Source organism: Macaca thibetana, chromosome 4 (assembly GCF_024542745.1).
Source record: "Macaca thibetana thibetana isolate TM-01 chromosome 4, ASM2454274v1, whole genome shotgun sequence".
In the NCBI taxonomy this organism is placed as follows: Eukaryota; Metazoa; Chordata; class Mammalia; order Primates; family Cercopithecidae; genus Macaca; species Macaca thibetana.
Window position 1 is genome coordinate 135,878,334 of NC_065581.1, and position 26,853 is coordinate 135,905,186.

The 26,853-nt window shown below is 36.1% G+C and overlaps 1 protein-coding gene across 8 annotated transcripts in view; it reads right to left on the reverse strand.

Moving 5' to 3' along the window:
- The window catches only part of LAMA2 (laminin subunit alpha 2), a 772,685-nt gene that overhangs the window by 65,281 nt on the left and 680,551 nt on the right, over positions 1–26,853 (reverse strand). For all 8 annotated transcript variants that reach the window (XM_050788287.1, XM_050788283.1, XM_050788285.1 and 5 more), the window contains 4 exons: positions 22,966–23,068; positions 11,476–11,592; positions 9,313–9,495; positions 4,166–4,320 (listed from right to left, as the gene is read on the reverse strand). In XM_050788287.1, coding sequence (XP_050644244.1) covers positions 4,166–4,320; positions 9,313–9,495; positions 11,476–11,592; positions 22,966–23,068 — 558 coding nt within the window. The remainder of the gene's footprint in view (positions 1–4,165; positions 4,321–9,312; positions 9,496–11,475; positions 11,593–22,965; positions 23,069–26,853) is intronic.

Here is a 26,853-nt window from a genome sequence, read left to right on the forward strand (position 1 = left end):
TGAGAACTCCAAGTCCAAGAGAGGAGCCATCTTAAAACTGAGTATCTAACGTCACTAGAGGTTACAACCAATCTATTGTATAGAATACATATCTAACAAATACAATTCTTGAAACAAAATGATGATGTTATGCCAAATATGCCAGCAATTAATCCTACAGAGTAACTGCTATGGTTTGAATGTGTCTAACAAAATCCATGTGTTTGAAATTTAATCCTCAGTGCAACAGTATTGGGAGGGGGCCCTTTTGGGAAGTGTTTTGGTCATGAGGGCTCCCTCCTTATGAATGAATTGATGCCACTATTAAAAAGGCTTACAGGGGCGAGAGCTCTCTCTCTCTTGCTCTTCTGCCATGTGAAGACACAATGTTCCTTCTCTCCTGAGGATGCAGCATTCAAAGTGCCATCTTGGAAGCAGAAAAACAGGTCCCTAATCTGCCAGCACCTTGATCTTGGATTTCCCAGTCTCCAGAACTGTGAGAATAAATTTCTTTTCTTTATAAATTACCCAGTCTGTGGTATTTTGTCATAGCAGCGCGAAGTGGATTAGACAGTAACCTATTGTCCAGCTCTCACACATTCATGTAGAAAATCCTCTTGGACTGTCTGCTCTCTGTTTTCTGGTTTTGAATATACTCTCAGAACCTGAAACATTCACTTAGCCCAAACTGTTGACAACCAGTACATAACTAGTAGTCTTTTCCTTTTGAATACTTTGTGTTTTGATTTTCAATAATAGGTATTTCTTTTAACCAACTTTAAACAGGTAAATCTAAATATATCTTTAGAAGAAATCAGGTAAATCAAAATACTATATCTCTAGAAGAAATCTTTGGGATATATCCCTCTTGTAAGAGGAAAGAAATTTCTGAAATTCAAACATCCTTTCAGAATGTTTGGCTCTATCAATTATTGTTATTTCTAATGCAGATCCTTAGTAAGACCTCTAAACAAAAATCACTAAGCATTAAGTATCTTTAAGGCATTTCAATAATACAACATTATTTACCAGTTAATCATCATGAACTCAAACATTATTGAGTATCCCGTTATTATATCTATTGGATTTTCACTGTATTTTTCTTCCAGTAAGTAGGTCATTCATTTAAAGGAGTATCAGCCACTCAATTTCAGAATCAACAAACCCAGAGAAAGCTACTTTAAAATAAATGTCTTTAATGTTTTGGTCATGTCAAGTATGTGTTAAGGTCATATCCAGATATCCATATTTACAAATCAGAAAATGTAATATTCATTTAGTACAAAACTCATTTGGAAAAAAATTGGCTACTTGCATATTTCTAATGTCTTACAAAAAATAAGGCATTGTGTTGTAGTTCCATTTGCAAAAGTGATTGGGAATTTCTTTGAAATGCATGGACAATGATTACTTTTTCTAACATTACTTTTGTACCTTTCTTTTTTTCTTTTCTTTCCTTTTTTTTTTTTTTTTTTTTTTTTTTTTGAGACGGGGATTCTATTTGTCACCCAGGCTGGAGTGCTATGGTGTGAACATGGCTCACTGCAACCTCATCTTCCGGAGCAAGTGATCCTCCCACCTCAGCCCCCCAAGTAGCTGGCACTATAGGCATCCACCACCATGCCCAGGTAATTTTTCAATTTTTTGTAGAGATGTGGTTTTGTGACACTGCCCAGGCTGGTCCCAAACTCCTGAGTTCATGAAATCTGCCCGCCTTGGCCTCCCAAAGTGTTGGGATTACAGGCATGAGCCACCATGCCCAGCCTATACCTTTCTTTTATTTTATACTTTAAGACAGGTTTTATATGCTTACATGTCCAAATTTCACCCTTTTGTGAGGAGGGGAAAAGCACTCAGAAATCTTTACAATGAAGAAATAATAAAAAAGTCTAGATTTATCTACTTGATGACTAAGTCAGAAAATGTGGCTAAAGGTGAGATTCCAAAATAATATTTACTCTTATTGCTTCTTCCAAGTTAACACTGCAAAATATAAGAGTGGTACATCATGTTCTTCTTTTCTCTTGCCATAGCTATAGTTGGGTCCTTCATTCTTCTTTCTTTCATCTACCCCACAAATTGCTTCTGGATTTATATTTAAAAAGCACAGTTCTGATTACACTGTGTTCCATGCTCAAAGCTTTCAGCTTATCCTCTCCAGTGAGGCTTATCCCAAGTACAAGTGTTGTTAAATGAAACTGCTTAACTGATTATTGAAGGCCTGACAAGACCTGGCCTCTATTGGCCTTTCTGGTTATGTGTTTCCTTTATCAATTACTCTGGGCAAACTCTACTTCTTTTTCCTAAACGGACCCTAAAACTTCCTTCTCCCTCTGCCTTCCTTTAAGTCATTCCCTCTTTTCAGAATACTCTCCCCGTTCCCTGACTCTACCTCCAACTTCCCAGCACTATCCCACCTCAATGCCTGGCTCAAATCCTTCCCTTCAGGAAATCTTCAGGCCCTACTAGAAGTGATTGTTCCTTCTAGAACTTTTATGTCACTTCTCAAGGCTTCTATAATGTGGTAGAACATTCTGCATTATGTGACAAGGTATGTGTACATATCTTATTTTCCCTACTATTTTATAAACTTTGTGAGTGAAAGAACTCCTTTATACATCTTTGTGTACCTTACAGAAAGTAACACTGAACATAGTAGAGGTTTTTTCCATGTTGGCTAAATCTTAGATAAAACTTCAAACCTTGAAGTAACATCTAGTTTCTTTTAATCTTCTGCTTTACATACATAATGATCACCTGTCAACGATACTGCCTGGCTTTCATATTCTAGTTGAATATATGTTTTCTCAGATCCTTTCACTGATTTATTACTCTGGTCTTATGTAACATCATCTTCACTAATCTTTTTGTTTTTTTCTTTTTTTCTTTTTCTTTTTTTTTTTTGAGATGGAGTCTTGCTGTCTCCCAGGCTGGAGTGCAGTGGCGTGATCTCGGCTCACTGCAAGCTCTGCCTCCCGGGTTCACGCCATTCTCCTGCCTCAGCCTCCCGAGTAGCTGGGACTAGAGGCACCCACCTCCACGCCCGGCTATTTTTTTGTATTTTTAGTAGAGACGGGGTTTCACTGTGTTAGCCAGGATGGTCTCGATCTCCTGACCTTGTGATCCACCTGCCTCGGCCTCCCAAAGTGCTGGATTACAGGCATGAGCCACCGCCCCGGCCCTTTTTGTTGTTTTCTAAGTTTTTTTCAGGCAGTCATGAATTCCTTTTCAATGTTCACCTTGAACTTATTGTCTTGGCATTGTTTAGAAGTGTTAGATGTGAATAAGGAGGAAAAAGAATATGCTGTTACTGGAGCATCATATTCTTAAATACTACAACAATATAAATTGATGGACTAAGAAAGGGCTTTTCTGATCGTCCTAGCTCCACAGTTGTTAAAAAAACAGAATTTTTGAGATGGAAGACTAAGGTATCTAACAAGGTTTGAGTTCAAGCCTGAAAACAAGAAAACTGTCCTTTCTTTCTTTCTCCCCTCCCCTCCACTCCCTTTCCTTCCTTCCTTTGACTAAAGTTTCACGTTGGCACTTAACAACTCTGCCCTGGCTCATTAGCACGCTACCTTCTAGAAAGCTCTGTCTCTATCCTAGTAACTTCAAATTGGGTAAATAAAGAGCCAACTTTTGAGACAAATCAGCTATTTCCTATCTACTCCAAAACAAAAAATAAATGTAAAAATTATAACCAAAGCCATTTTTATTGTTGTTTATATGAGACAAAAGAATATATATGTATAATGTTTGTTTCTTTTTGCTCTTATTTCGTATATTGTTCCTTCATTCCTGCCATAACCTCACTAGTTGGCCTTTTTTTGGTTTGTTTTTAGCAAGAGCAAGGTACTCTCATCCATGGCTTTTTATTATACAATAATAAGGTTTTCTTTCTTGCTATTTGTATTATTCTATGCAAACAGTAATAGAATATACCAGAATTCTTAGTTCTACAATAATAAGTGGTAATTATTGTTCCATGAAATGTCTTTTGCAATTTACAAACAAAACAAAACTAACCTCTCCCCCACTCCAACTCCTCCTACCCCAAATCGCTTCAGGTTAAAGGAAAAGAACCCAAGATCATTCATCGGGGAATCCTGGAGAAAGACATTCCCTCTAGGAATAATCCAACAATTACAATCAATTACTGATACTGACGATAAAAAGAACTTACAGAATTGGCTTGTTTCCGGGCTTGGTTTATCAATTCCTTTATCTCAGAGATGTTTTTCTTTAGATTATCCTCAAGTTCCTTGATGGGTTTGAGTTTATCTATTAGCCGGTCAGCTTCCTGTTCTAGATTTTTGACAGTGGCATCTGCGTCGGCAACTGCATAGACCAAAATTAGTGTGCACGTATGTGCATGCACACACGTGCACACACAGAATTAGAATAGCAGTATGCTTAACCAAACAATTTCATCTTATTAACGCGACAAAGCATGGCCATAACAGCTAAAGCAAAATGTGTGATGGCAAATGTGAATATTTTAGTTGAGACTCAAGCAGGCCAGGGGAGCAGATGTTAGGACAGAGCGCCACCACTTTTGCTTTGTGATTAAGGTAAAAATTAGCATTGAAGGTAGAGAATATGAAGAACTTAATTCAATGCTTAATTTCTAATTTCAGCCAAAAAGTTAACCTTTACAGAATAGAACTTTAGTCACAGAAGCAAGGAAATGAAAGCATCTTTAAAATGTCACCTAGTCTGTCCAAGCCAGAACTGTATTTAAATCAGGGTTTTTACACAAAATTGGTTTTCTTTCTTTTTCTCACCGTCTTTTTTTTTTTTTTTTTGCACATCTTAAAGAGAGAAGCTATCAAAATGTCTTTTGAAGAACATTTTGATGTTGAAAAACCCTTAGACTAAAGGCCTATATTTAATTAAATCTTTCATGGTGCAGTTCAATTTCATTTTGAAGAACGGTTGATTATCCTGTGTTATATATTAGGTTGACCCATATTAAACAGCTGTTTTTGTAGGTTAAAAAAAAAATGGGTTACATATTGGCAATTTCAAAAGTTTCAACCCTAAAGTAGTTGGAGGTCATCACTGATCCACAGACTTTCATTATGTGCTTTTCAACGGAGGGCCTATGCCACGCGGTAAACCGCTTATTCTATTGCTGGGATGCTGGCAGTCTCATCCACACTATGTCATTTATTATCTGATTAAGTGTGTATTGTTCAGCTTTCTGTATTGTGACTCTGATGAAAAAGTGAAACTGCTTAAGGTTCAAGGCTACATGCCATGTTAGACTCTGAATGATCTGCTCTGTGGCTGACATACAACCACTGAGAACCAACCCTCAGGAAGGAATCACATGCGCTCAAAGGGAAGTAAATTATTATTTTTTAAAAATTCGGTTTTGAAGTAGGTATTTTGAACTCATACTCATAAATATGACTTATATTGTTACTGGCATTTAAAAAGAACATAGGTCTATTATTAACTTTAACGAATAGCTGGGGCTTGCTATATCAAGAACTGAGCGCAGTATTTTATTCCTGAAGTGCGTGTTATCTGGAAAGAAGTGTTTGTTATGTCATCAAATAGATAGCATAAACACAGTGATCCCTTTATTTTGTATACTTTTAATAAACCATTTGTTCATTTTGCCCTTCCTTTAATTCTCCACTGTTATTCTGACATTCTACAAATTATTCGAAAACTGAAGCAAAATGATTTAGATTTAGATTAATGAGAAAGAGCAAAAGTAGTTAAACAAAGGCTACCTAGACTGAGGCAAATTACAGACCCTTTTATTCACAAGTTCTCAGAAGTTTTTGCCAAACGTTTCAAAATGGAACTTGGAAGTTCCTCTTCTCCCCTGTTTTTCCTCTATCCTCTGGAGCAGTTGAAGTTTTGCCAAGTAATCTCTTATGTGTTAAATTTCCTCCCTTGTCTAGTGATGCCTCTTTTAGAGCTTTGCCTATTTGTCCTTTATTTTTCTTGATGAAACCTGACAATCACTTAATTTTTAATCTATATTCCTAAGGAGTCACCTCTTAGATTTATCAGGTCTATTATTTTCTGTCTTCAAATTCATTAATTTTTCAATCTTTTTCATTCTTTAAGTTAACTCTGCTTTTTCTAAGTCACCAAAGTTGATTCTTTAAAATTGTTATTTCAGTGATGGTTTAGTAATGTAGTTGCTCTCATTTTCCACTGAGGTCACCCTTGGTCGTATTTTTCAAATAGTGATAAATTAAATTTTGTTATTATTATTTTTGTAGCTATTTTTTTCAGTTTCATCTTGACTTTCAATTTAAATTATGGGATGTTTAAGAGAGAATATTTTGATATCCCAGTAGTTGCTCATTTGTTAATACCTAATTTTATTATGTGTTTCTCCAAATATAATTCTACAGAAGTTGAGAATAATTACGTGGAGAGGAAAAGTGAGCTTTGGGGCATAAAAACAACAACAATGTAGACCTAATCTATTTTAATCCTCTTGCAAATAAGTCATTTGTATGTCAGCGGGTGAATCTGTATTATCAGAGGCAGCATAATCTAGTTAATTCTATAGAGAAATTCAGTTTTCCACTTTTATGTGACTATCATACAGATATTTCAGTCATTTTTCCTTTTTGTAGAGATAGAGTCTTGCTATGTTTCCCAGGCTGGTCTCAAACTCCTGGCCTCAAGTGATCCTCCCACCTTGGCCTCCCAAAGTTCTGGGGTTAGAGTATGAGCCACTTCGCCTGATCAAACTTTTTATAACACTATTAAAAACATTTTATATCACCTTATCCACATATGACCTTTTTATAAAGGAAGATTCCTTTTACATATCTACCATTAATACTGTGACAGTGGAAAGAATAGCTATGCAATGTTTAAAGCAAAACCAAAATATAGTACATGCAAAGTTGAAACTTTTTGCAACAGACAATGAAGCATGAGCGTCACTAAAAGGTATACAAATAAACATATACATACTGATTTCTGCAGGCAATTTCACATGGAAGCAAAACAAAAAAATTAGAAAATTCATGAGGAAGTATTTTCTATAAATATTATAAAGTAGTGACTATAAAAATGGTATTTTTCATAACAGATACTAATTATAAATGCACCCCATTTTAACTCAAACAAATGTTATCAAATAAAAGTACACAAAATATGCAATTTAGTGACCACTCTTTGTATTTTAAAAATTATTTCCACGTTTTAGTAAGATGAAAACAGACCCAATTTAATTAATATTTATAGATAATTAACTATTTCTCATAATAGAGGATCGGATTAAAACAGAGATATTATGAAAGGCCACAACTAGTTGAGAATCAATCTAAAATAGAATGGAATTCTTTTGGAGGATGGCACGCAGGATGACGGAGAGGGTCAGGAAAAATAACTAATGGGTACTAGGCTTAATGCATGCGTGATGAAATAAATAATCCTTACAACAAACCCCTATGACACAGGTTTACCTATATAACAAACCTGCACTTATACCCCTGAACTTAAAATGAAAGTTAAAAATATATCTTAAATTATGAAATAAGCAGAAGAGATAGTAATATTTGATTAAAATTTTGCTTTCATTCATTTTTAGTGGGAATATTGTGATTTGGTATAAATCATAAGAAGTTACTATGGAATCTTTGAACTACAAGGCAAGCCATTTCTGGGCTTACATTAAAAATTTTTAAAAATGTTTTTATCTCCCCTTTTTCTCCCTGGCTCTGAAGTTTATGTTATATGTGTTTGTACTCTTCCTTGCTTATGAAGAAGTCATATTAATAATGTCTGTTATATCATAGCATCCATAGGATTTGATTTGAGGCTAGGATGCTGAAATCAGGCTCCATTCCCCACTCAAACAGCATTTGAATTGTATGGCGTATAATACCAATTACAGTGCTTTTGTTTTTATACTCCAAATACTTTGACACCCCCAAAAAATGTTGGCATATAAAGAGGGCTTGTCTCTTGAAAGTGAAACACACAGATTACCCAAGCATCTCCTTTGGTGAAACCATGTAACAAGGGTACCGAGGTAACCCTTTTTTTTTTTTGAGACAGCATCTCAATCTGCCACCCAGGCTGGAGTGCAGTGGCATGATCACAGCTCACTGTAGCCTCACCCTTCTGGGTTCAAGGGATCCTCCAGCCTCAGACTCCCAAGTGGCTGGGAATACAGGTGCAATGCCACTACCATGCCTGGCTATTTTTAAAATTTTTTGTAAAGATGGGGTCTTGCTATGATGCCCAGGCTGGTCTCGAATTTCTAGGCTCAAGTGATCCTCCTGCCTCAGACTCCTAAAGTGCAAACATTACAGGTGTTAGCCACTGTACCTGGCCTAATATAGCTTTGTATCATTTGACAGAAAAGGAAAAATGCATTTAAAAATCTTAATATTTTGACTATATTTAACTAATAATATAAATTATGATATTTTCTCTCAGGTTTTCTCAGTAAATCCTTAAGTCAATATAATTTGATACAATATATAAAAGATGTGAATAGTCTTTAGAAACTAGATAAATGCTTTATTTTTTTTCCTGGAAATGTGAAATAACTGGAATCTAAATAATAAAATATCAAGATTTTCAAATTTTAATGTATTTCAATTTGATATCATTTTCATACCCTGTTCTAACAAGTCTGCTAATGAACGTGCCCCTTAACCTCTATGTTCCATGACACTTCGCCAATTCTGAGGATATAATTACCCAAGTACAACTGTATTTTTAATTACACACACGGATTAAAAAGTGTTTGGCATCTCTATGCCGAATGTTAGGCACACCTTGAGAATTCCTAATCTCTTCTCGAATTGAAAAAATTCAGATGACAAAAGCACTGGGGCAGAGCTGGAAGACTTGGATTCTAGCTTTGGAACTGCATGACACTCGATTCCTGAGGCCAATCTATGAAACAAGGAAGGCAGACTACACCACTGTAAGGGTCTTTTCCAACTCGAGCATTTACGAGTCTGGGATACTTTTACAGTGAGAGGAAATAAATGACATCATCTCAGTGAAAAAGGAGATCTGCAGGGCGCGGTGGCTCACGCCTGTAATCCCAGCACTTTGGGAGGCCGAGGCGGGCGGATCACAAGGTCAGGAGTTCGAGACCACGGTGAAACCCCGTCTCTACTAAAAATACAAAAAAATTAGCCGGGCGCAGTGGCGGGCGCCTGTAGTCCCAGCTACTCGGGAGGCTGAGGCAGGAGAATGGCAGGAACCCGGGAGGCGGAGCTTGCAGTGAGCCGAGATCGCGCCACTGCACTCCAGCCAGGGGAACAGAGCGAGACTCCGTCTCAAAAAAAAAAAAAAAAAGAAAAAAAAAGAAAAAGGAGATCTTACTGTTCTTGGAGGGATCTTTAACCACAGCATTCGTTTTGGCGACGCTATCTGCTAGTTTATCGTAATTCTTCTTCAGGCCATCGAGGTTCTGGTGGAGCTCTTTAATCTGTGCCAGTACATCTTTAGCTGTGTCGTTGGCTTGTCTGGCTTTGTCCTTGACAGCTTGCAGTTTAGCAGCTGTGTCTGTCAGCAGATGAGGGTATGAAAAACAAAACAAAGGGTGTGGAGTTAGTGGCTTAATCCATGCTTGTCAAAGTGAGGCTGCCGCTGGCTAATCTCAGGGACACATTTACAAAGAGAAAAGGCTGAACTTTGTCTCATTCAGGTGTAGCAAATGAAGCAAATTTTTTAGCTAAATTAAATTTTCTCAGGGACTTTTGCTGTGAATACCTGATTAGCTCTTAAAGTAGTGAAGTGACTATTCTAAATGTTCATTGTTTAAGGTCATATTGTGATTTGCTGCTGAACTTATTAACAAGATAAATTTATCCACGTGAGCTTCATGAAAATGAGGCTTAAGATTTAATCTGCATTTCCAAAGCGGGGCAGGGGTCGGGGTGGGGGTTAGAGAGAAATTAACGTATTTTCATTTTAGGATAGAGAAACATTGTCAGGTATGTTAGGCCATGCATTTGTGTAATTATATTTGTTTTCAGCGTTGGAAATTCTCTATGTACTTACTACTGAAGAAGTGACATGAAAATCTGAAAAGTTACTCAGGTTTTTAAATGTTAAAAAAGTAAAAACCACTAGATTTTAATGTTAACTGTGTTGTATAAATATGCGCATTTGTCTCCTGATCCTAATTTGTATATTGTACCTGTAGATGACTACTAGTGTGTATAGGTTAGTGGTTAAGATCATAGGCTCTGAAATCAAACTGTGGAGTTTAAGTTTCCTATGTGCCAGTTGTAGCAAAATGGCCTTTAGTATGCTGTGTCTATTTCTTACCTGTAAAGTGGGGATAATAACACTATCTTAACTGATGTTAAGTGTTAGTGCTAACTTATGTTAAGATAGTGTTATTACCATAGCACTATCTATACTTATGTTATCTATATTCAATATGCTTATGTTAAGTGTATGTAATCCTCATACCAATTGATGTGAGCAAATGAAGCAAATTTTTTTGTTCCAATTGGTATGAGGATTACATACATACTTAACGTAAGTATATTAAGTACTCAATAAGTGTTTATAATCTTTGCAGTTATTATATCATGCTTTAACAGTATAAAAATAGTAAAAGTAGTATCTTTAAAATAATGTGTGCTTTCAGGAACTAATAACATTCAAAAATTTCCAGCAGTTCTAATAGGTAGAAAGACATTACAGACATGGTTTGACCACTAATGTTTTAGAAAGTTGGAATAGCTAAAGAAATTGAACTTTATCAAGAGAGAATGCAGTGGGCTCTCACCTATTATTGCAGGTACTTTAATAAACTGTGCCTTTGTGGTGCTACATCAGTATTTTAGAGAATAGTGTCTATGTGATTTATTCTATCTCACTAATACAAGATTTCTTGGGCTGAAACACAGAAGACAATACAGTTGTCCCTCTTTGTCAGTGGGTTCTGTATCTGTAAATTCAACCAACCTTGGATAGTTGGATATTTGGATATTTAGGGGGAAAAAATGGTTGTGTCTGTACTGAACATGGACAAACTTTTTTCTTGTCATTATTTCCTAAACAATACACTGTAAGAACTTACATAGCATTTACATTATGTTAGGTATTATAAATAATCTAGGGATTATTTAAAGGATATGGGAGGCTATGCATAGGTTGTATGCAAATACTATGTCATTTTATAAAATGGACTTGAGTATTCAAGAATTTTGATATCTGTGGGGGGGTCCTGGAACCAATCCCCTGCCAATACTGAAGAATGAGTTTTATAATAATAAGATGTCTATATCTTCCTTTCTGTAACACATTCCTAAGGATACTGGCTAAAGGCAATAAAAGATAAAAAATACCATAATGCAAAGTATGGTTTAGTTTCTCATTCTCACAAAGAAGAATTCATAAGTAAGAAAACCAGTATCTAATTTCCAGATAATAGTACCAGAATAATCTTAGAAAAAATTGGTAAAAGTTAACAACAGTCTTCAAAATTTCAGGTCAACTGACACAGTTGGTAGTGTCCTGAATGTTTACCATTTGGAATAGCTGATAACTTTCCCAAAGTGTCATTCAAAGCTCTCAAGAGATCCCCATTTCTAGCATCAGCATTTTCTATCCTGGTTTTTAAGCCATTTAGATGGTCTTCATTTTCTGTGAATAGAAAACAACAACAAAAAAAGGATTAAGTTTTATCATCTCTGAGCTTATACTTGGATGTGCGATTTCAGGTTATTTTAATATAAAATTAATTAAAAGCAAGACAATGTATTTATTGGCATCTATACATAAATATATTTCCAATCACAACAAAATATGTGTTTTTAATTATCATTGAATTATTGGATGCTTCTACATGTTGAACATTGACATTTTCTTCTTGGTATCTGATCTTTATCTGACTTAATTTGATATCTTCCTATAGAGAAGAAACCTCCAAAGAATTAGTTTTTTACTCCATTTGTAATTATGCCCTCTTGTTATCACTCCCATTGATTCCACTTATTTAAAAACTTTTATTACCAAAATAAATCATTGGATTAGATTTTCAAAATCTCAGATACTACTGTTTAGCAGAATCCTCCAACTTCAGTATAATAATATTTATTAATATTTATTTGGACTAAAATACAAACTAAATAAATGGAAAAACAACTTTTAGCACATATCTGGTAATAGTCATTTTTCTCATAAAGTAAACAATATTTTTACAAATTGGGTCCAATAAACTTTATATAGAATTTTTTCTCTTGCTACTTTAGCAATGTTATCTTTAGTATTCAAAAATGCCATTTGCTAGAGATAATTTAATATTACATATATAAGTTTTCTAGCTTCTTTCCACTAGCTTTTTAATATTCTCTAAATTTTAGATTAATTTATATTGTAATAGTAACTAAGCAGTTTAAATTCGAGTACAACAATATAAAGAGCAAAATTTGAAATCATTAAGGGGAAGGAAAATAAAGATCCAATCTGTTGATATAAGTTTAGAAATCTTGCTCAGGTATGCATTAAACTGCAAATATATCTTAAGACTGAAATGGAGTTCACCTGTCTTCTTTTTCTTACATCATTTATTAGTGAAAATTCAAATGGAAAAAACAAAATATGAAAAATCCTATACTTCCCACCATACTATTTACCTCTCTTGACTGGATACAACAGATCATTTCTTAGGTAAATTTTTAATAGTTTATTATGCCATAAAAATTATTTTTGGGACATGTATACCAATTATTTAAATTAGCTCCACAGAAATGCAACATGTAAATACAAGACAGAGGCCCCAAGTAAGGAGGAACACTGAGAAAGGACCAAGAAAGAGAAGTTGTTCTAGTCCCTCCTGGATAGGATGGACCAGTATTTAGTAAGAGCAATGCCTGACAAGCATTGAGTGTATATGTTACACCCATTTAGTGTTCTTCAGTTTCAGTGGGTTGTTTTCTTAATCCTTACAATAACATTGATGTATGATGTATATGATGATGTATATACTGTTACTATCTCCAATTTACAAATGAGGAAATTGAGACTTAGAGAATTTGAGTAAATTTCCTAAGCTTGCATGGTTAATAAATGGCAGTGGTGGTATTCAAATCCACTTAGTCTCATTCCATAAACAATGCTAACTACTGCATTCTACCAGGGATTGATAGTCAAAACCAGGGATCAGTAGAGCATTTTGGGTAGTAATGCTCCTCCCACCATCACCCTCAACCTTTTCTTCCTGTCCTCCTCCTTTCCTTTGTCTTCCTCTAATTTTCTCCTTTGTTGTCTTAAAAAAATTGGTCACAGTTACAGAAATCAGAGAAGCCTCACCTAAGCAACATATATAACCAAATTGTAATTATTCAGAGTGGATTAGCATTGTCTATGTGTAAAAGTGGCAGGCAAATATGCAAAGTGTTCCATATTTTTTTTTTTTTGAGACGGAGTCTCGCTCTGTCGCCCAAGCTGGAGTGCAGTGGCGCGATCCTGGCTCACTGCAAGCTCCGCCTCCTGGGTTCACGCCATTCTCCTGCCCCAGCCTCCCGAGTAGCTGGGACTACAGGCGCCCGCCACTGCGCCCGGCTCATTTTTTGTATTTTTAGTAGAGACTGGGTTTCACCGTGGTCTCGATCTCCTGACCTTGTGATCCGCCCGCCTCGGCCTCCCAAAGTGCTGGGATTACAGGCGTGAGCCACCGCGCCCGGCCGTGTTCCATATTTTTAAGGATAATGAGGAAAATATAAGAATAGGTACTTCATAATAAAATAAACATACATAATCAATTATGAAATTCTTAAAAAGCACTCAACATTATCATAAAGAACTGTAAAACTAAGCAACAATGAGATGTCATTTCTTATTTTTGAGATTGGGAAAAATTAAATGTATGATAATGCCAAGTGCTCACAAGAGTGCTAGTGGAAGTGCAAACTGATTCCACTGTTTGAAGAGCAAGTTAATAAGTTTATTAGAATTTTAAATAGACATGTATTTGGTTTGGCAATTTTACTGACAGAAATTTACCCTACAATATACCTGTAAAAGATTTATCTTTGGGGATACTCATTAGCTCTTCTTTTGTAATAAAAAAAAAAGGAGGGGGGAATGAAAATACCCTAATAAGATTAAAGTGCTGTTTATATCAACATAGCACATTCATACAATGGTACATGTGCAATCTATAAAAAGAAGTAGATGAGTGGATGTGGACGTGAAATAAATCTTATGACCGTTCCATGAAAATAAGCAAGATGCACCATATATATACTGACACATATACAAGCATTTGGGATGGTAGGGGCTGGTGGGAGCTGGGTAGAGAAGAACATGCCAAAAACCTTTACAGTACTTAATAGTGAGCAGAAACTGGGAAAGAAGGAGGCAGTTAATAGTGCCGTGAGGGACAATGTACTAAAACTTCTCATTTTATACCTGGTTGTGCTGGCTAAATTGCTTTCTGTGTGCATATATTTCTGTTTTTCAATTTTTTAAAAAAGGTAAACCACCTAACTGGGGAAGAATGTTATTTGCTATCTTCATGTTATTTGCCAACACCAAGACTGATTTTCATCACTTTCCTGGTACCCAGAGAAGGCAGGTGGGAGAGAATATGCCCCATATAATAGAGCTAGAGCAGTCTTGATTTGATTGTGTGCACACCCCTCTCAGAGGCTGTGCATGCGGCTCATTAGAGGAGCTGTGCAGGCCACGGGCAGCTGGAGAACTATCCGCATCTTTATTGACCTGCAGCTGTGAAGAATAGCAAAGGGAAAGGTGGATAGATGGTGTCTGGATGTGAAGAAGAGTACTGGGCATATTAATTAATGATCCACTCCATTTCGTATAAAGAGTTTGATAGGCAGACACCTTAAACCTCTGTTATACTACAGATTATACTAATATAAGCACATAACATTGTTTAAAGTGTCTGTTGTTAAATTCCAAGCCAAAGACCTGACATCACTGAAAAACAAAGCGTAAAATATTCCAGCAAGGCATGGCTCTAAAACATCAATATGTCTATTTCAGTCACTAATGTATTATTATTTTCAATTCTAATCCCACAAAATACACTTTCCAAGTAATTGAATTTTCTCCTGTGTCAATCACAATTCATCTTTCCTACAATACTTCTGTTATTTTTACTGTTTATACTAAAATGAAATCTTTGGATAGGCTACCGAAAGCATATTCTCTGAAATAAAGCCAGTCTGGTTATGACTTTGATATCTATACAAATTCTTTGAGAATAAAGGGCTGCTCTTTTGATATTAGCTTAAAAGTCTTCGACACTTTAGAAAATGTAACTGTAGAAATTTCATTTCTTAGCTTCTTGATTGGATTTAATTTTTAAAATAATGGAGCATTCAAATGTTCTGGCAAGCAAGATATTCACATATGGTGAAAAAGAGCATTAATTTGAAGGGCATCCCTGGGTTTATACCACTTTCTGCATTCTGATAGCAAAATACTGGCTGAACAATTGGGCCAATTATTCAGAAGACTGACCTGAAGAATATTTTTACTGCTGCCTCTCAAGTTCCAAAGCACTAATTTTGATTCTCTGCAATTTTTTTGTACTAGCAAGTTACAGTGTGTATATTCCAAACCTGTTCTGATTTTTAAAAAATATTTCAGCTGCTTGACTCTGATCCTTATTAATTTGCCCTTTCTTACACTGATCACTTTTTTCTAAAGTAGTTTCTGGAATTTCTTGAACTACGTCTAAACATTTTGTAGCTTTGGTGATAGAATTAGATGAGTAGAAGCTATTCAGAGAAGAATTGCAGATTTCAAAATGGAACTTACAAAATAATAGCGGGGAAAACCTAGAAAAATAAGCACTCCAAGGCTGAGTTTAGCCAAAAGACAGAGGAGGCATAATGTATCCGTAACTAAAATGTAAGAAAGAACTCTTGTGGTTCAGTTTCGATTGTAACAAGGGTAAAGAAACAGATTTATCGATAGTTAAAAGAAAATCCAACTGAATTTTTTACTAGTGATTTCTGGAGAATAAGAAGAAGTTCTAATTTATAATCCATAGTTACATTTTCTAGATTCCCTCTCCTTATTCCTTCAGCTCTCATACCCAATAACAGAAGCCTAGTCATTCTCTCTATTTTCTCTCTAAAGATCACATCCACCAAAACTCAAAGGCTCCACACACATACCTCTTTAATTCTGGCTCTCCCTTTCTCATCTCCTCTTCATACAGTAGATGAAAAATGTCCAAGAATTAGTTTGGCAAAGGCAGGACTCAAAATGAGGGAATGGAAGAAGCAGAGTAGCAAGGGTTGACTGGGAACACGCTGACAGAATAATTCTCCTTTGTCACATGCCCATTGAAATGGCACAAAATAGATATATCCAGAATAAAATCGCAGGGCAGATTTGCAAGTCACTTGCATTAATAATGAGCAGTTACTCGTGTTTATCATGTTTCTAACATGATGCTAAATATAAATTAGGGCTTAGTTATATTAGAACTAACTATGTACGATCTCAAAATAAAGCTGCTACACATTATTTCTCTGAAATATAGTCTGGTACAGTGAAATTATTATAGGACACAGAGTTGGAAGATGTGGGTTCAAATGTCATTTCTGTCCCTTTTACATGTGTCAAATAAAGACAACATCTTCCTTCATGTGACTGACATGAGAAATAAACTGGGAGAGGCATGAAAAAGTTCTGAATTTACCATAGGCAGTTAGTAAACTAAATATCAGGATGATTTCTATAAGTTTTAACAGGAACGTCTAATTTGACTGTTCAAATTCCATCCAGTTGAGTTTCTCAAATGGAATTTTCATTTTTTATTAATATGAACAGGGCACAAATAAATGCCCTGAAAGAATGCCCCATTCACAAGGGTGAAATTCATGGAAATGTGATGACTTTGGAAAGGACCTGGGATTACAGGCGTAAGCCACTGTGTTCAGATTTTGGCTTCTTGAGATTTCTAAAGACCCTGTCCCCTAAGTCAACCTAAAGACCCAGTGCAGGATCTTGAGACCTAGGTAGGAAAGAAGAGCACCCAAGTGAGGAAGAACAGAAGGTGAAATCTACAACTGTGTTTCTCTCCTAGGTCTCCAGCAAATTGATTTGATAAGGTTGCTACATGCAATCTTTGTACTTTTTAGAAAAATTCCTCCAATTCTCTGCATTATGCAGGCAATCACTGAGTTTGGTGACAATGACTCGGAATGGTATCATTTCCTGAACCTTTATACTTCTAGCCTTCTTTCAGGATTGTTACTCCTGTGTTCCCTTTCCCCAGTAGCTGTCACAAGTTTGGGATGTGCTCTATATCTGATTACTTATTCTGCACAGACAGGCATACGTACTAGAGTGACCACATATGGGAACCTCAGAGATGACTGTTTCACAGGAAGTCAGGTTATGGAGAAACCCTCTTCTGATTTGAAAGTAAAAAATTAGATCTTGTTCACAGTGAACACCATGCTTGCATATGCTCTTCCTCCCACTAGGGGGTCATAGTAGGAGGCTCAGGAAAAGAGGGAAGGTGTACTTGTCTGGCAGCAGGTTCTACAAATATTTAGGATATTGTGATAAAAGGGAGTCCTCTCTGCAGCCAGTGGAATGAAAAACTAAAACCACCAGATATCAACAGCCGCATTTGACTCCTCTAGGACATGCTGACTGTGGACTTGCAGACTTGTTTTCTTTTGGCCAGCAAGAAAATTGAGTTTGAATACCTTTAAATAAGACAAATACTCTTTGGTTTAACACAGTCCCCACCATCCCTTTATGTTATCCGTAAGTCTCTTGAAGGCATTTCTGTTTATCTCTGGTCTAAATTAACTTACTTGCAAAAAACCCCACAGAACCTCAGACTCTGATTGGATTTAATCACAACAAAGCCCAGATGAGTTTTTAGCTCTAAGTCCAGTTTTTATCACACAGGCCTTTGTCTCTTGCTGAGATGATATACAGGAATGTTCTGAATGTTTGTTTCTTATCTTCTACTCACATGGTGGGTTTGGATATGACAAGCTACGACTCACTCTTAGGGATAATCTTTCCAATAGAACCTGCCCTTCTATATTTGCCACTATTTTGCCACTTTTCATTTTTTCTCCTAATCGAAGTCCACCCTCGTTTTATTTTTTTGATTTCCACCACTCACACTCTAAAGGAGGTACCAAAACTTTGTATGAGGGATCGGCAATTTCACCTGGAAAAGACTGCTTTGTTCTCCAGACCACAGTAGGCCAGGGGACCCAGGCTTGATTTCATCCTTTTAGTCTAAAATTGTTGTCAATAGAGCAGATTTTGCTTGTCTTTTACATGCTTGCTATGGAAAGGCTGATTCAGGCAAAGGGTAATATGCAAATTCAAAAGGAGTATATCTTTAGTAATAAAAGGATCCGTTAGTCACAATTGCATTCCTATATCATACTTTGGTTTAGCAGCACTGCAGTATTCCAGTTTATTCTCTTATTTTAAAAATATAAAATAATAACACAGAATCTCAACAGGTTAGCAATTGCAAGTGTATTACATCCATGATCTCAGAATCTTCATGGCTCACTTGTCTCAACAGAATGACTGAGTGTTTGGAGGACCACAGTATGGAAGGAAGGCTTCAATTGGTTTGATAAAACTTAATGATTGGAATAATGTGTGGGACAGCACCATATGTCAAGCAACGCACTGATTCATTATTGTTGGGCTTGGGAATAGATTTTTTTTTTAGTCAAGTTTATGAAGAGTCTAATGTTATACGTGGATTTTCAACTGTGCAGTGGATCCATGCTCTCCAACTCCCGCATTATTCAAGGGTTAACTGTAATTATATACCACAGGCTACAGTGCTATGAGACAAACCACCTCCTTCAAAGGGAGCTGTCACAGATCTCCAGACAATAGTTCTTTTTATTTCCTGTGTTATCTATTTTATAGATATGTTACCTATTTTTTTTTTTTTTTTTAAGACAGAGTCTCTCTCTGTTGCCCAGGCTGGAGTGCCTTGGTGCAATCTCGGCTCACTGCAACCCCTGTCTCCTGGGTTCAAGCAATTCTCCTACGTCAGCCTCCCGAGTAGCTGGGATTGCAGGCACCCGCCACCATGCCCAGCTAATTTTTGCATTTTTAGTAGAGACAGGGTTTCACCACGATGGCCAGGCTGGTCTCAAACTCCTTACCTCAGATGATCTGCCTACCTCGGGCTCCCAAAGTGTTGGGATTACAAGTGCAAGCCACTGCACCTGGCCAACATGTTACCTATTATTTTTCTAAGTAATTAAGTAATTTCATTTATCCTGAGCAAAGACAAAAACCGGGGATAAATGAAAAAGGAAATAAAACTGAAAAGTTAGTCAATATAAAATAAGATGTATAATTTAAAAATCTTAATAGTCTCAAACTTTTAATAAACCAAACTCTACTTCTTCCTTGCCGTATACACATTCCATGAGAACCTGAAGTTGGTATTTTATTGAAAAAATTTCTTTTTAATTTTTATTATTGATTAATTAATTATTATTTGAGACAGGCTCTCACTCTCTCACCCAGGCTGGAGTGCAATGGAGCGATCTTGGCTCACTGCAACCTCTGCCTCCTGGGCTCAAGTTATCCTCCCACTTCGGCTTCCCAAGTAGCTGAGTAGCTGGAACTGCAGATGCGCACCACCACGGCCAGCTAAGTTTTGATTCTTTTTTTATTTTTTTTTTGTATACACGAGGTTTCACCATGTGGCCTAGGCTGTTCTTGAACTCCTGGGTTCGAACAATCTGCCTGCTTTGGCCTCCCAAAATGCTGGAATTACATACAGGGCATGAGTCACTGTGCCCAGCCTAAAAAAATTTCTTGTTCATCTGCAAAGTAGTATTCATTCACTTGGTGGTACTAATTCATCTTCTCACTCTTTCAGTCATCAATTTGTACCAAGCCTCATATCTATCAACAAAATACTTTTTATCTTCACAGACATTTGATCAGTGCAATGTAGACAGGCTTCAAATCTCAAACTCACACAAGGGCAAATTTACTTTTAACAGATGTATATTAAAAAATTAAAAAGCAAAACAAATTGCTCCTGGCAAGTTCAGACTCCCTCAAGGCAAGGACAGCATAAAAATGGCAGGGAGCAGTTCTAAGTCATTCATGACTGAAGTTCACGAACTGAACTGTACTGAATTGAACCAAGCAACAAATTAGAAATATGGAGGGTATACTGGCCTCACCATTTTTATTCCTTCTAACTCCAGGCACCATAGAGAGAGAAATGACTAAATCTCTATTTTAATAGCTGCTGTCAAGAGTTTTGCTCTGTAGGGCCCATTTCAGCAGTTCCTGGTGGTCATATATGGCATTTCCCTGATTAACAGCCATTTTATAACCTCTGTAATTGGCCACAAATCAGAGAAATGTCATAATGTAGCAAGAAAACATTCCCATCTCCGTCATAGCCTTGGCTTGGTTTTCTAGAGGAATTATTACTTGAGTAGTTTGTGGGTTTTCATTACTTTAAATAATGTACTACCTGAACTACAAAAAAAGAAATTTAAACTAACGAACATTTCTGTTTCCTAACCCTTCCTACCATGCTTGTCTTTAGATTGCTTTTTCTCTTGGAAAAAAATGCCTAAAAATAAAATTCTTTCTTTATTTTTATAATACCAGTGTAAGTGGGGAAATAGAGGCAAGAGCAGGGTTGGAAGCAGAACAAGGTGATTAAGGCACTCAGTTCAGGTGCAAAATTTAAAGGTGCATTAAAAAATTCTGCAGTCAAGATAAAAATATTTTAATGCAATATGTAAAAAATCAAAATTGGTGCAATAAACAAGCTACATGATGAACAAATGTGATCTCCATTATAAATGGCACTTTAATAGTACAGCCCTTTGGACTGTGTACTACAGGTGAAATAAAACTCCCTACACACATAATTCTGCACAGCAAAGAGCTCTTATTGCAATCTGTAGAGTCCCTATAGAAAGCTAAAACCTGTGTTCCTATTGGACAAGTGGACTCAATCTTCATTTTTATAATACCAGTGTTTGTGGGGAAATAGAGGCAAGGGCACAGCCCTGATATTACTAAAATCTTAAAGACAGGATTGGTTCCTGCACTTGCATGAATCACCTCACTCCCATCCTCTCTATTCCCAGCCCTGGGCAAGGGTATGAGATAGGAAGGAATGACCGCAAAGTCACGGGATTGAGTCCATTTGTACAATAGGAACACAGGTTTTGGCTTTTTATAGTCATTCTTCAGATTGTAATAAGAGGTACCTGCTGAGCAGAATTATGTATGTAGGGAGTTTATTTCACCTGTAATACACAGTCTGAAGAATTGTACTATTAAAATTTTACTTATGATGGAGATAGAACTTGTAATTCCATATCAACCTCTACTGAGACCAAAACATGTCAAATGTAAATGATTTTAAAACCTCTTCTCTTTCTAAGATAAGTAAGGTAAGCCAACACCATTTATTGTACAAAATAAGTATTTCCTCATTTGAGCTAGTCACTATTATGCATACTAGAAATACACAGTTAATAAAACCCCATGTCTTTCCTCAAGTAGATGGAATGCCAAAAATATATACACCTATTATGCATCAATAAAATTTTTTTTTAAATTTAAAAAGATGATGAAACATTAATTAGTCCATGATTTGACAAGTGGTTTGACAAGTGGTTTGACAAGTCTATGAGAAAACTGTATCAGAGAGGGGGCATGTACATCAGATGAGGTGTTAGGTTTCCTGGAAATGATGGCATTTGAACTAAATCCTGAAGGTCTGAGACAAAGCAGTTAGACAAAGAAGAGAAGTGAAGGATGAGGCATTCCAAGGGGAAGAAATAATACTGAAAACATGAAGGCCTGGAATAGTACCATGTTTGGGAGGAATTATGAATACTTAGGTAAGGTTGGGGAGACACATATGAGACAGAAAATGGTAGGGAATGAAACTGGAGAGAGAAACAGGTGGCAATTCAAATGAGAAACAAGAGATACGTGCATGAAATAATAAATGTAATGGCTCATACAGAGAGCAGCCATGTTTAATGATGTATTATTAACACGAAGCCCATAATACAGCAGTAGATATTTTGTGCATTTTGATTCCTGAATCAGAAATAAAATACAAGAAAAATGTATTTAGGGCCGGGCATGGTGGCTCACGCCTATAATCCCAGCACTTTGGAAGGCTGAGGCGGGAGGTTCACTTGAGGTCAGGAGTTTGAGACCAGCCTGGCCAACATGGTGAAACCCCGTTTCTACTCAAATTGCAGATTACCAGGTATGGTGGCACACATCTGTAATCCCAGACACTCAGGAGGCTGAGGTAGGAGAATCACTTGAACCTGGGAGACGGAGGCTGCAGTGAGCCAAGATTGCACCACTGTACTCCAGTCTGGGTGACAGAGCGAGACTTCATCTCAAAAAAAGAAAAATGTATTTAATTTTGTTTTTCTTTTTAGAGACAGGGTCTTACTCTCTTACCCAGGCTGCTGTACAGTAGTGCGATCATAACTCACGGTAACTTCAAACCCTTGGGCTAAAGTCATCCTTCTGGCTCAGCCTTCCAAGTAGCTATGTCTATGTGCTCACACTGCTACACCTGGTTAAATTTTACAAAATGTTTTGTAGAGAAGGGATCTTGCTATGCTTCCCTGACTGGTTTCAAATTCTTGGCCCCAAGTGATCCTCCTGCCTCGACCTCCCAAAGCACTGGGATCACAGGTGTGAGCCACTGTGGCTGGCTTAGGTTTGAGACTCTTAAAAACTTGTTACACAAAAAGTTACTATACATTAGATACAGGTGAAATGATGCTATAGAAATAAGACTTAAAAATTGTGAAATGTTACCCTACTTGAAGTGAGATAGGTGGACAAAATTTTGTAAAACTAGTGAGAAAGTTTATTTGCATAAAATAGATTATAGAATCATCACAAAAATCATGCTAAAGAAATTATATTCTCCAATAGTGTGATAGAATATCTTATCAGTAACAACTCAGTTAACTGGAATATAACAAAAACTATGGCCACACTGACCTTTTACATCATTTGCTAACTTCTTGGCTTCGTTAAGAATCCTGAAGCTTTTCTGAAGAGAGCCTTTGGCATCTTCCTTTAATAAACCCCGAGGACCTGTTGCCTGTGGACAGAAAAACAAATGTCATACATCTAAAACCATAGAATAATGGAGTGGAGGGATCCAGAAGGCAGTTGGTACACAGAGTTTACCTTCAGGAAAGAGTTCTGGGCTGCAGATATAGAATTGTAAATTATTAGCACATTTTCGGTAGTTAAAGTTAGGAGACTGTTTATTATGGTATAAGAAGATCTAGAACAGAGTTCTTAGGAACTTCAATGTTTAGAGAGTAGGTAGAGAAAGTGGAGCTGGCAAGGTGACTGGCATTCCAGAGATGAAAAGGAGAAACTAGGAGAGCATGACACTATGGAAATTAAGAGAGGCAGAAGTGACTCAATGCATAACTGGCGGTGTTGCAAGGACATAACCGAGCAGTATTATGACGTGCTGCAGAAGTCAAGCAAATTAAGAACTAAACACCTCCCCTGACTTTATCCCTAAGTAAATTTCACTCTAGTTGTGGAGTGAGGGGAGCATTTCCTGTATCTCCCAAGTGCTGAAATGAGAAAGAACACTGCTCCTTTTTAAAAATGCATCTTAAAGCAGTATGGCAAAACACAATCTTCTAAATGACAATCTCTGAGCCACAATTATCTCCAAGCAAAGATATATTTGTTTAGGCTTAGATTAAAAAAGGTGACACAAAGTTAATAGAATGATATGGGAAAAGGAATGTTTAACTCGAATGTCTAGTTATCCATTTTAATAGTGTTTGCTTCTCAGCAATCATTACATAATTCATATATACCAAGAGATAAATCAAATAGAATCTTCTGTGCAAATTTTAAATTAGAAAAGTATTGCAAGTACAAGAAGGGTTGGAGAATGCTAAATACTTACTGTTGAAGATATAAATCTGAACTCAGATTATCACAGGCATAACACTTGTTAAAGGCATCTGGACTGCCTTAGTTACATTATTTTTATCAGTCACATTATTTGAACATTAAACTAGAAAAGATTACAGAACTTGGTATGGCTGTGGTCAAATTTATTTTAATGTATTATTCTAAGAGCTTTCAGGTAAATAATCGATTGCTCATAGAACAGATTGATTGTACAATACTAAAATATCTACAAAAAGATATATCGGAAACATCTACATGAATAAAAAGGAACACTGAACATAGTTCTTGCAAAAGACAACCTTGGCAAATTATTCTCCAGAAAACTGATGATGTTTTCCACTGGGAAAAACAGGAATTCTCATTGCTATAGTTCTCTTGGGAATTAGATACAGTGACATCACATAAGTGTCATTTATCTTGGGAAAAAAAAAAAAAGAGTGTCAAAATTAATGGCACAGATGCAATGCACTTTAACTCACAAAGCCAGCCTTAGGTTACCCACTCAGATTCTATATTTGTTCCAAATTTACACATCATTTTTACTCCCTTGGTTATAGGTTTTCTGACAGTTTAGAGACACGAAACTACAGTGAAAGAATGTGTGAAGATTCTCTAAACAAACACATGAAAACAGCAGAAGTGACAGCTGACGTTCTGTCTGACAATGAGCAAAGAGAAGAGAAAACTCTAAAAAGTGGAGAGAAGAATTTTTAAAACTCAGGAGTCTGAGTCAATTTGGAAATGGATAAAATGTATAGAGGTAAACTAGGTCTCAGTAGATGCCAATATTATTGTAGTAAAATAACCAAGGATGATAATACAGTCCTGAATCGCCAGGATAATATGGGCCATTTATAGTACTAGATAAAACTAGACAAAAAAAAAAAAAAAAAAAAAAGAAAAAAGAAAACAGCTTTCCCCAGGGCCTTGGAGTGTGAATATCTTTTTGTAAGAATATAATCTGACAAGCATTTAAAAGTCATAATTTTAAAGCTAACCTCACGTGTGCAAAGTGAGTCACAAGACTACAGTGGGGAAAAAAGGTTGATTTGCTGAGCATAAGAAAATAAAAGGAATAGGCTCAGTGGCAGATTGGATAAATAAAATGTGGTACATATACACTATGGAATACTATGCAGTTATAAAATGAATGCAATCATGTCCTTTGCAGGAACATGGATGGAGCTGGAGGCCATTATTCTTAGCAAACTAATGCAGGAACAGAAAAACAAATACAGTATGTTCTCACTTATAAGTGGTAGCTAAATTATGAGAACATATGGACACAAAGAAAAGAGGAGAACAACATACACTGAGGCCTACTTGAAGGTAGTTAGTGGGAGGAAGGAGAGAATCAGAAAATAACCATTGGGTGGTAGGTTTAGTTCCTGCGTGATAAAATCTATACAACAAACCTCCATGACAAGAGTTTACCTATGTAACAAACCTGTACATGTACCTTTGAACCTAAAATACAAGTTTCAAAAATTAAAAAAATTTGAAAAGAATTTAAAAAAGGAAATAAAGGGAATAGGTAAGAGAGAGGAGAGGAAGATGGCCCATCTTACCTATTCCCATATTCACTAAATGACAGTGAAAGAGGCTAAAATCTAAGCTGTGGAAATTGTGGTGGGACCAGAGATGACCATACTGTTTAATACTTTTATTGATGTAAAACTGGCATAAACAAACCATGCAAACCAATTTACAATTGGATAAGTTTTGAATATATACACCCATGAGACCATTAACACAACCATGGTAGAGAATATATCCATCATTTCTTTTGAATGCCTTCCTTCTATCCTTCTTTCTCTTCCCTCTGTCCCCAGAAAAACACTGGTCTGCTTTCCATCACTGTAGGTTTGCATTTCATAGAATTTTATATAAATGGAACCATTCGGGATGTACTCTCTTTTTGTTTGGCTTCTTTCACTCAACATAGTTTCAACATTCATTCATGTTGTGTGTGTATCCATATTTGACCGTTTTTATTGGTAAGTAGTATTTCATCATAGGGATATGTACACATCTGTGTACAAATTTTTGGGTGAACATATGCCATCATTTATCTTGGAGTGAATACATAGAAGCAGAATGGCTGGATCATATGGCAATTTATGTTTACGTTTTTAAGAAATTACCAACCTGTTTTCTAAAGTATCTGAACTATTTATATTCCCCCCACCAGTGTATGAGAGTTGCATTTGCCTACATCTTTATTGATACTTGGTATAACCTGTCTTTTAAAATTTTAGACATTCTAATTGGGTCATCATTTTGGTTTTGCTTTGTGTTTTCCTTATGACTAATAACATTGAGAATCTTTTCACATGCTTATTTTCTACCTTCTTTGGTGACGTATCTGTTTAAATCTTTTGTTCAAATTTTCTTGGGTTATTTGCTCTTATTTTTGAGTTTTGAATGATATGCATGAATAATCTGGATGTGAGTCCTTTATCAGATATGTAATTTGGAAATATATTCTACTAGTTTGTAGTTATTTTTTCATTTTCTTAAAAGTGCTTTTTTTTTTTTTGAAGGGAAGAAGTTCTCAATTTTGATGAAGTTTAAGTTGTTAATTTTTTTTCCCTTTAAGGATATGCTTTTGGTGTTGTATCTAAGAATCTTTGCTTTACTCAAGATCACAAAGATTTCTCTTATATATTTGTAGATGTTTTGTATTTTTATGTTTTACAGTTAGGTCTAGCACCTCTTTTGAGTTAATGTTGGAATAAGGCGCAAGATACAGACTAAAGTTCATTTTTTTGTTGTTGTTCATGGATATTCAATTCCTCTAATAGAATTTGTTAAATGTACCTTGTATTGCTTTTGTGTTTATGTCATAAATCATTTGACCACACATGTCTGAATCTGTATCTGGACTCTTTAATCTGTTCTAATAATCTATTTGTCAATATTGATACCATCACCTCACTT